Below are 9561 nucleotides of genomic sequence, written 5' to 3' on the forward strand. Positions count from 1 at the left end.
GCAGTAACACTGTAATTACGCAACAGAGTCGTTAATTCTTATCAGCGTTTTTCTTTTATATTTGCACGTACATTTACATGCATACGGTAGCACCGAAGATTGCGTTAATTGTTTAGGGCGTTTAGGTGATCGTGTAACAGCTGAAAATTTATGCACTTATTAACTTTATGGACTTTTGCACGAGAAAACGTTTTTACCACCTCGAATAAATTAAGTTCTTACGATGATAATCGTTACTTTCTTTGAGTACGACTACTGCACGAAGTGTACTTAAAAGTTTTTCGTTTCTAGTAGATCTTTTTTCCTCGTTTTTTGTATTAAATTTCGGTATTTTCATTTTTGTTCGTACAGGTGGGCGAGCGAGTCGTATCTTTAGTTGGTCATAGCCGTCATATGAACATTTTAAGTGCCGTTTAATCGGCGATATTTTAGCGTGTCAGGCTGGGGGCTGTAACTATGTCTTGGACCTTTGGATTAAACAGTGTACGTAATGTGTTTGCTAGATTAGTGCGGGATGCAAACCACGGTCATCCATCGTATCGTTTAGTTTCTTTTAATAGCTTTCCGTTTTGAGTAGACAAGCCGGACGTTGTCGGGGAAATGAATCCATACTTTTTCAACTTTGTGACGGTTGCGACCCCGATACTCGCTTGTGCAAATTGGTATTAGCTACCGATTAGGGAAATGAAAGCTACCGATGTTCGTCGATAAGTAGAACTTCCTCGGTCCTTTTCATGGAAAGAAGAGTTCTCTGACGTGGCACCTTTTGATTTCCTTCTATCTAGTGGATTTCCTTCTATCTAGTGGAATATAGTTAATTTAGGACTTTAGGATATGATTTTTGGAATAGTATATTATTTAGCGATAATGAATCTAACGCTATTTTTAAACTGTCATAATCTCGAATAAAGTTATATTTGAAATTTTATAGCACATAACTTGCTAATATATTTATTTGAAATTTTAGTAACTATTTGCAGGTAGATCGAGACCATATAGTGATTCCTAAATCAGTTGTCAAATCGCGAATTATATAGGATATATTAGATAATTATATATCGAGTTGCAATGTATTAAAATATTTTTTTCATTTTTAGAAAAAAAACTAGTCCTTAAATTGTCCGCTCAATATTCTATTATAATTAAATAAATAAATGAGAATATGATATGTCTATGTATATTTTCTGTTAAACTTCTTGCATGAGAACATTTTCAAACTACTATATTAAATGTGAGCATATATAAATAATATTAATTTTTTTAATAATATTTTTTTATAATACTTTTATAAATGTTAAGAATAAAAACAGTCTCATTATCGTTTGTCAAATACCAATTTTTTTGTATAAAATTCAATTATATAAAAACCTATACATATGTTAAAAGGAATTTTTAAACTGTCTAAGAGGACATTAAAATCGATCAATTTTGCTGATTGATAAATGTTTGGGTATCAATTACATTACTACAATAAATCATCGTTGGCTTCGCAACCACAGGAGCAACACTCGCAAAATTCCTCCTCATCGCTGTTGCTATCATCTATTTCCGATTCTGAATGCAGCATCCCTGAAGGCACTGATTGAGCCTCGTCTAACGATCTGACGTTGCAATCACACGGGATCGACAATTCGCCCCTGCGTTTTTCTTCGCAATCGTATCTATTGATATTAATTTGCTTGCATGCGGCAGGAGTGGTGCACTCGTTGCACGTTTCACTGGGATCACATGGCACCGAAGATTGCGCTAATTGTTTAGGTGGTCGCGATACACCTAAAAATTCATACGTTTACGCTATTAAATTTTATGTCAAACAAATTTATGTTTGTATAAGTTTTCATTACGTATAGAATATTCCTAATAAAATTTGAAAGAAAACAAGTCGGTACGCATCGGCTTGTACACGTGCCTGTTTTCGAGGCGACGCTGAATAGGGACTCACAAGGAGGCTTCGTCGAACACGGAGACTTGGATTTGAATAGAGCGGAAGAAACCCGTCGGCAAGATTTGCAACAAGTGCAATCGCGCGATTTACTCGCGGTTGCACGTGACGCCGGATGGTCCAGCGGGACGCAGCATGAAAGCGGTGGATACAATTTTTCGCAACCTCCTAATGGTTTCTTCGACGCCTTCTCGTAGGCGGTTAACGTTATCGACGTTGCACATGGACAGCAAGCCTTCTAAATTAAGAGATATGCATAAAACTGGGAACAGAATATATTTTATTTACGCCCTTACTATACTCACTCGTTTCTTATCTTCAAGATGATATTTTTTCTTCGTCACATGTTTATTAAGTGTGTAATCTTCTAAAGGATCGAATAACTTTTTGCCAATTCCTCTAGAGTGGCTCTGCACGCGTTCCGTCATTTTGCCGCTATCACGCTGAAATTTCTTGCAGGACAGCAACTTGCCCATTTGCCGCCTGTACATGAATTCTTTACTTTCCAGCTCGCTGATGCAATTCTTCAGTTTCAATTCTTCCTCAGCGAGCTGACGGATCTTTCTCAGACATATCAGATCTTCGGAGTGGACGGAGTGTAGACTGGGCGTATTGTATCTCTGTACCTCGTTACGCAATCCTGTCAATTTTTCCTCCATCTCCTTGTTAGCCAACTCCAAGGACTCCAGCTCCATTCCAGTTTCCTCCAGTTTCACATCCGCGTCTATGATCTTGTCCTGCATCAATAGAAAGTTGATTGTCAATTTCCGTCGCAGGAATTATTAATCTGTAACATTTGCGGCCGTTTAATTCCCGATTTTTCAAAGATTATTCAATGATAACAAATGTTTTAAATACATATGCATTATATATTCTTCATATTATATATTCTATACACGTTATATTTTATTTATACATTATGTTCTGTGTTAATATAATTTCTCGATTTATTGTATTTTCACTTATGTATAAAAATTTTAAATACGAAAATATTTTAATATGTATTACCTAGTATATTGCATCTATGGTACTACTGCATCAGAAAGCTACTTTTAAATCTAAAAAGCAATATTTTTAGATTCCTTAACATCCTTTCGCATAGTATCTTATTTTAAGAAAAATGCTACCATTGTACACAAGTAGAAGCAACAAAATTAATATTTTTACTTTAACAATCTATGTTAAACTTTTTTTTAAAATAAAATATACTTAAAACATCTGGTTTACATTTGAAGTAGTACAATGTTTAAAACACTTGTTTAAACGTAAATATTTAAGAATTTAAGTAACAATCCTGGAAACGCTTTAACATCGCGACGTATAAATTTTCGCGTTGAAAAAAGGAATTACCCGGATTCTTATCGTCGAATGTCAATCGTGCCGTACATGCAACTGTGACGTTTCCTGGTGGAGACCGTCGACCGCGCTTTTCAATTCGGCGAGAAGTCTGTCGGCGGGGTCCGGCTGCGGCGAGAACCTATTCACGATCTCCCGTACCTTGTTGTACGGCCCATCGCGACAATCTCGCTCGGTCATCCACATGTTGTACGCCATCAGAGCCGGAATGGAGCGTTCCATCGTGGCGACTTTGTTCTTAAGCTCTCGGTGGCGGCCGATCAGGTCGCACCGACGTTCCTCGATCTCGGACGCGACGTTCGCCAACGGCGAGTCAAGCTCTAGAAAAGAAGTCATTGTCCTTTTTATTTGATTTTAACTTAAATATTCTTAACTGAATCAACCGAATTAACTAAGACTAATCCTGGACCGTCGAACAGGATGCTGTTTAATTATGTCTTCCGCAACCGTCCAGTGGACGGTGATAAAGGGATGAATTGGATAAAGTTACTCACCAGTTTTAGTTGACATTCCAATGAATTCGGTTGAAGTATACGGATGAAATTTGTTCGCACGGACGTTGGCGGTCCGCGGGTTGTTTTCTACTTGATACTTTCGAATTAGAGCGCAAAAGAATGGAAATAACGAATTGCTTCCGCCGGGAAGCGGCGTTGAAGTTTCAAAAGTGGGTGAGGTTGTGTGCATAGCTTTTGTCAACGGTATCGATATCAGTGCGGTAGCGATAACCGTGCTGTCAAAAGTAAGGTAATTTTTAAATAGTCGCAAAGCTATCGCGAATTAAATGTGGGTCGACCTTTATGCATCGAGATCCGAATGTGCAAAACAAAAAAAATTGTGACTGACACGTCCGTACACTCTCGGCAAATTCCCTTTCCGGCGTTTCCCTCGCAATTAAGTATTACGGAATATATTATGTAATATACAGAATGATATATATAAACATTTTTTAATTATACTCGGTTATTACGAAAGACGAGGACAGAGATCATCTGGATATTTGAAATCTGGAGCACGCCACGTGCGGCCAATCGAGCCACAATGTTATTACTACTACTCGGCTTATTCAAGAGTACGAGAGTATATCAAGTGACCTACTTATGATTATTAATGAACGAATGCGTAACGGATTCGTGTAACATTATCGTGCAATCGTTGCAAACGATATTCTATTGCTTCACCTCACGTATACGTGAGGTAATATAACCTATTTATTTGGCAAAAAGACATTAAGAAGGTCTGTTACTCCTGAATAATTAGCATGGAATATCCTGCGTGGCTTTTCCTGAAAGCATTAAACGGCGAAAGGATTTTTCTTCAGCAAATTTTAATGTTTGCACAGCAAACTGGAGGAATCGGCTACGCGACGGGACGGGGATGACGATGACTTCTCCTTGGTAACTGTAACAAGCGCTTCCCTTCAGGAGAGCACCGGCAGCACCCTCACCGGGTCCATCTACACGAATTGGGAGGAGAAATTCGCGTGTCGCTCGTTACAGAGTCGAGGCCGCGTCTTCAGCTATCGAAAGAGAAGGACTCACGTCAAGGATGGAATCTTTAACGCACCGGCTGGTGTCTGTCCGCGTAGCGTTACCTCGTCGATCATTCGCCGTAATGCAGGTCGAATGTTGTTTAACGTGATTATTAAGAATTTTATTTCGAGTAAATCGAGATGACTTTTCCGTGAATCATCTGCAAATATGACGTGTTTGAGATTCTGTTTTGTCTAGTCACTCTATAGTTAATTGCTTTCCACACAGATAATACTTGAGAGGACGAAGCAAAAATCGGGATTTTATTTTGAGTACATTAAAATAATGTTTCCACAAATTAGCTGAAATCTGCAAATAGCGTGATTGATCTGAAAAATGCGTTCCATGTTTTGTCGAGTCATTGGCCTTCCACGCAGAAAATACGCGAATAAAATAACAAGCAGCAAAGACCGATCGATATTCTCCTCGGGATTATCAGTGAATGAATAAATTAGTGACGGAAGTACGCTTTCGTTTACAGGCGACTCTCGGCTCGTGTTCGTTTGGCCGCAGAAGGCCAGCCGGGGTCGGCTCTCGAACGTCTTTGCGCCCATGCTTCGTGGCGTTCTGATCGGATTATTGTTCGTAGACGCTCTTCACTTGTGGCCTGGAGAATTCTTACCCACATGTCTACCATCGACCATGCCGATTACCCTGCCGCCCGTCACATGTAACGTTATTGAGCCACGTTGGTACGATAACAACTGACTCATAGTTGAAAACGCCTAATCACGCTTACGTAAACGAATTTTTGCGATAGCGCGGTTGCAATTTAACAAACACTGTACAATCTTTAATAAAAATCAAGTTACTTCGTCCAGAAATCTTTTCAAGCCTGTAAAACGCGTCAAGAGTTGTTTTTACTCGTAAAAAGAAACTTGCATTCGAGAAGAGAGTTTTGTACGGTTTCAAGTTTAACGCAGGTAATGGTCTCCGGAAGTAAAAAAAAATTTATATACGCGATTGATCCTAACAATTGATCTGCTTATATTAAAGGTAATACTTGAAAAATGTACCCGACGTCACACCATGGAATTGCAATTATACTGAACGTGTGAGTTATAAGAGACAAAAAATCAACACTTTATAGCGTTTTCGATTTGCGACTCAAACCGACTCGGGTCGCATCATGTATACAGGACTCTAGCATCATTGACGTGGAATACATACATATCTATGTATGTATTCCACGTCCATTGATGCGACCCGAGTCGGGTCGAGTAGTAAATCGAAAACGCCATTACTCTAAGCATAATACATGATTATTGATAATATATATATGCTGAGCGTTAAAATTTTGTTTTTAGAAAGTGTAACCTTCGGACGGATTGAAAATTTCTTTACATCTACTTTTTTTATAATAATTATTTGCACATTTTCTTACTATCAAACAAAAATATTTTCAATGTTTGTCGGCTCGTGTCACGATAATCGCGCAATTATTGCAATTGTTGCAATTATTTTATTAAATAAATGTTACACATGCGCTGACATTGAGAAACTACTACACTGAGAAGTTTTTTATTTCAATAGTAATATTTATCTTAATAAAACGGCGGATATATTAAGAAAGTCCGGAATTAATTTATTAACTTAAATAAACAGTGTGAAAACGATCGCGCGACGGTAAAATATTTTCTATTAAAAAACAGAACCAAGAATAAACATTTGTGTAATTGGGACGTCATACATCATCGCCTTATATCATAAGTATTTACATAACAGGTTTAGCAGGAAATTATTACAATTAAGTGTGATGAAGGTGATTAAGATGAAGGTAATCGCAAAAATGAAGTTACATACGTGCATTATATCTCGTGACGCGATGAAAATAGAAATTACATTGTCTCAGTCAGACAAGAACAGCCTTCACTGCAGTTTGTATACATAGTGTCTTAAGCATGCACGTTATCGCATTGTCAAATGTAAACAGTTTTGCCTCTATTCAGAACTCGAATGAAATACAGCGTTCGGTTTCATTAGCCAATCGTCGCACGAGTATTTATCATTACAGAGTCCAATAATGCGAGATATAGAAGCTCAAGATACGGATTTTATATTCTCATTGTGCGATCGAATCTTGAATCGAGGTGAGAGGCAGCAGGTTCTGTAATATTCCCTATTGCAGGAATTATAGGCGTATTATTCTATTACCTATCTTACCGTGTTTAATATTGTTCAACAAAGTGAAGCTAAATAAAGACATACTTATCATGATTCTTAATAAATATTGAAATGCAGTAATTGAGTATCAAAGGTGTTGATAACATATTACGAAGTTGACTTTCACTACGCAGATTCTTCCGACGTGACGGACGGTGAGTACTGAAAGTTCATGTTTTCTAAGTGTTATAGATTAAAAAATTGATTTTGGTAAATAAAATAAAATAAACGATTAGTGAGGTTGTTTAAACCAACTTTAGACGATTTATAATTTATATTACAATTTTATGTATAAATTTATGTGTTATGTAATACGGAGAATAATTAAAATCACAATGATTATAAGAATGTCGAAACTAAATCCGTTTTAGATAACAGATTATTAACTGTGTATCACAACTCGATTTGTGTATTATTAGCTCGAAATTTGTTAAGATTTTCGGTTTGCTTCTCATTCTTTCTAAAGAACAAAAAAATAAATTAATGTTTCAAGTGCGATCTCTCATATCTTATATAATCACATGCTACCTATATATTATATTTTTCTAACTCAAAATAAAACTAAAAAATATGGCAATGTAAATGTTCCAAGCGTCGTAATTAATTTTCTAGAATCAGCTATTTGATTCTGTGCCTAAGTGTTGTGCCTAGTATTTGCATCGCATGTTATTCAATTATTAAATTTGAAATCTAATAAACAACGTATATATTTCAACTTTTTGATATTAAAAAAGATTATTATACATATATAGTGTCAAAAAGCAAATCTTTATAGACATTCAATAAAATATAACAAAATATGATGATAAAAAATTTGTTGCTAAATTATTTGATTTGTAAATATATTAGTAAATGTTGCTAAAAATTGCGTTGATATAACCGATACAAATATTTTACTGATCGTTTTTGTTGACAGCTGTTCTGTTGGCAAATATTATTGCGACGGAATGTATTCCTGATATGTTATCGACTTTATCGCAATTAAAAGTATCTAATTTTCACTCAGTACTGCGACTACATTAACGACGAAAGCATTGACAGTGCAATTTTTTTGGTGTGATATCAACATAATTCCATTTTAATAACGTAAGAATTTACATAGTAATTTAAAATATTTGATGTGTTCGCAGATACGACTGTTAGGAGAATGGATTTTATCTTTTTGGCACTATGCATTGTTTTGATTTTCGCGATTTTTCTGCATCAGCAGTATACTGTTCGACAGAAATTTAAAAACTTTCCCCAAATCGACGCATATCCTATCGTTGGTGTGGCGATTAAGTTAGCGAGGCTGTCGCACTATGGTAAAAAACTTTATGTATAAAATTTTATAATTATCTTTTTACAAGTTATTCGTATATTCTTACACGGTTTAAAATAAAAAGTTTACTATTAAAATTTATATAATAATTAAATTGATGGTATTAATAAATTACTAATGTGATAATTAATAATTCTAATTGCTAGAGCGCTTGAAATACTTTGTATCACTTATGGAGAGGTGTAAGGAAGAAATATTTGTACAATGGCTAGTAAACAAGCCTATGATTAATGTGTATAAGCCAGAACATTTAGAGGTAAACAATAAAATTAATTTGCTAAAATATTATCTGTTATTTTCTGCGATAATTAATGTATATTATATATAAGTGTTGAGTAATTGAAGTATTATAAAAATGGTCGTAAATATCCTGATGAAATCATCCTTTTATATAACAGTATAAAGAATTCTTGACTATTCGCATAATGTTGAGCATTCTAAGCATGCATTCATAAATTTATTTTTAGTGATATCTTAATATAATAATAGAGATTAGAAGGAAAAAATAAATTTTTGTAGCGAGATCTTTTTATCGCTGCTATTGTGTATGCACTGTATGCAATGCGTAATCAAATCTCGTTATTATACAATCAATTATTCGGTATATTGTAAATATATTTGTCTTGTTAGTGAAGAAACAATGCAAAATGTTAAATATTTTAAATGTGTAAATTTGTCTAAAAAAATGTATATTTTTTTCTGAAAGACAATAGTTATCTTTACCAAATCTGATTTATTATCAAGAAAAATTGTCACAGCAAAATGAAAATTTAATTTTTATAACAAAATAAATTTAAAAACTGATAATTAATTGACAGTTTCAGCAAAACTGCTTTTGATAAATAGAATTATTAGTCATATATTAATAAATTACATAACTAATCAAATTCGTTGCAATAGCATTAAGTACCTTATGGAGTAAAAAATATGGTGTAAATTTTTTTCGAATATTGTTGGATTATATCTTTTTTCAATATTTACAGCAAGTTTTTCCTAGCACCGTAAATATCACAAAAGGAGAAGAGTATGATCTGCTCAGGCCTTGGTTGGGCAACGGACTTCTGACCTCTACGGGTAAAGATGCAAAATCATTACATGTTTACCAAACATGTTTGGTCTGCACTTACGGTTAAATAAGCTGCGTAAAAAAACAAAACAAGTTTTATCACAGATCTACTATATGTGCCTCAACACAATTAAGAAATAATATATTTTAGAACATGTGTCTATCTAAATATTATTTAGATTTA

At 35.0% G+C, this 9561-nt stretch overlaps 3 protein-coding genes and 1 long non-coding RNA gene across 7 annotated transcripts; 3 read left to right on the top strand and 1 right to left on the bottom strand.

Annotated features, from left to right (window-relative positions):
* Positions 1 to 6: 6 nt before the first annotated feature.
* On the top strand, positions 7 to 791 carry LOC112452611. The gene is made up of 2 exons (XR_003040526.1): positions 7 to 483; positions 578 to 791. It is a non-coding gene; the product is annotated as an uncharacterized LOC112452611 (long non-coding RNA).
* On the bottom strand, positions 710 to 6761 carry LOC112452609. 4 transcript variants are annotated; one of them, XM_025012896.1, is made up of 6 exons: positions 3793 to 4699; positions 3329 to 3618; positions 2248 to 2679; positions 1910 to 2180; positions 1462 to 1773; positions 710 to 781 (listed from the first exon to the last, which is right to left on the bottom strand). In XM_025012896.1, the coding sequence occupies exons 1-5, from the start codon at positions 3980 to 3982 to the stop codon at positions 1466 to 1468; spliced, it is 1491 nt and encodes a 496-aa protein (XP_024868664.1). In that variant the 5' UTR covers positions 3983 to 4699; the 3' UTR covers positions 710 to 781; positions 1462 to 1465. The 4 variants fall into 4 exon arrangements, with proteins under 4 accessions (XP_024868664.1, XP_024868663.1, XP_024868665.1 ...); XM_025012895.1 differs by lacking the exon at positions 710 to 781 and adding an exon at positions 6631 to 6761 and having other exon boundaries at positions 1326 to 1773; positions 3793 to 4028; XM_025012897.1 differs by lacking the exon at positions 710 to 781 and having other exon boundaries at positions 1326 to 1773; positions 1910 to 2177.
* Positions 4633 to 6150, top strand: LOC112452608 (the record flags this gene model as incomplete). The annotated part of the gene is made up of 4 exons (XM_025012894.1): positions 4633 to 4915; positions 5309 to 5750; positions 5824 to 5881; positions 6135 to 6150. Coding segments are annotated over 2 exons (510 nt in total), but the record flags the coding sequence as incomplete, so codon positions are not given.
* Positions 6569 to 9524, top strand: LOC112452610 (cytochrome P450 4c21-like). Its single transcript, XM_025012899.1, has 5 exons — positions 6569 to 6604; positions 6842 to 6917; positions 8121 to 8294; positions 8458 to 8567; positions 9295 to 9524. The coding sequence occupies exons 1-5, from the start codon at positions 6584 to 6586 to the stop codon at positions 9442 to 9444; spliced, it is 531 nt and encodes a 176-aa protein (XP_024868667.1). The 5' UTR covers positions 6569 to 6583; the 3' UTR covers positions 9445 to 9524.
* Positions 9525 to 9561: the final 37 nt, after the last annotated feature.

Source organism: Temnothorax curvispinosus, unplaced genomic scaffold, assembly GCF_003070985.1.
Source record: "Temnothorax curvispinosus isolate PA1 unplaced genomic scaffold, ASM307098v1 QBEX01003519.1, whole genome shotgun sequence".
In the NCBI taxonomy this organism is placed as follows: Eukaryota; Metazoa; Arthropoda; class Insecta; order Hymenoptera; family Formicidae; genus Temnothorax; species Temnothorax curvispinosus.

Bases quoted from the DNA above. Each gene is read 5' to 3' on its own strand.
- LOC112452610 (XM_025012899.1), top strand. From the start codon at position 6,584: ATGAAGGTGATTAAGATGAAG. The intron at 6,605-6,841 runs GTAATCGCAAAA...TTATCATTACAG, and splicing joins TGAAGGTGATTAAGATGAAG to AGTCCAATAATGCGAGATAT. The intron at 6,918-8,120 runs GTGAGAGGCAGC...ATGTGTTCGCAG, and splicing joins CGATCGAATCTTGAATCGAG to ATACGACTGTTAGGAGAATG.
- LOC112452609 (XM_025012896.1), bottom strand. From the start codon at position 3,982: ATGCACACAACCTCACCCACTTTTGAAACTTCAACGCCGCTTCCCGGC. The intron at 2,181-2,247 runs GTGAGTATAGTA...CTCTTAATTTAG, and splicing joins ATCTTGAAGATAAGAAACGA to AAGGCTTGCTGTCCATGTGC. The intron at 1,774-1,909 runs GCACGTGTACAA...ATGAATTTTTAG, and splicing joins CAGCGTCGCCTCGAAAACAG to GTGTATCGCGACCACCTAAA.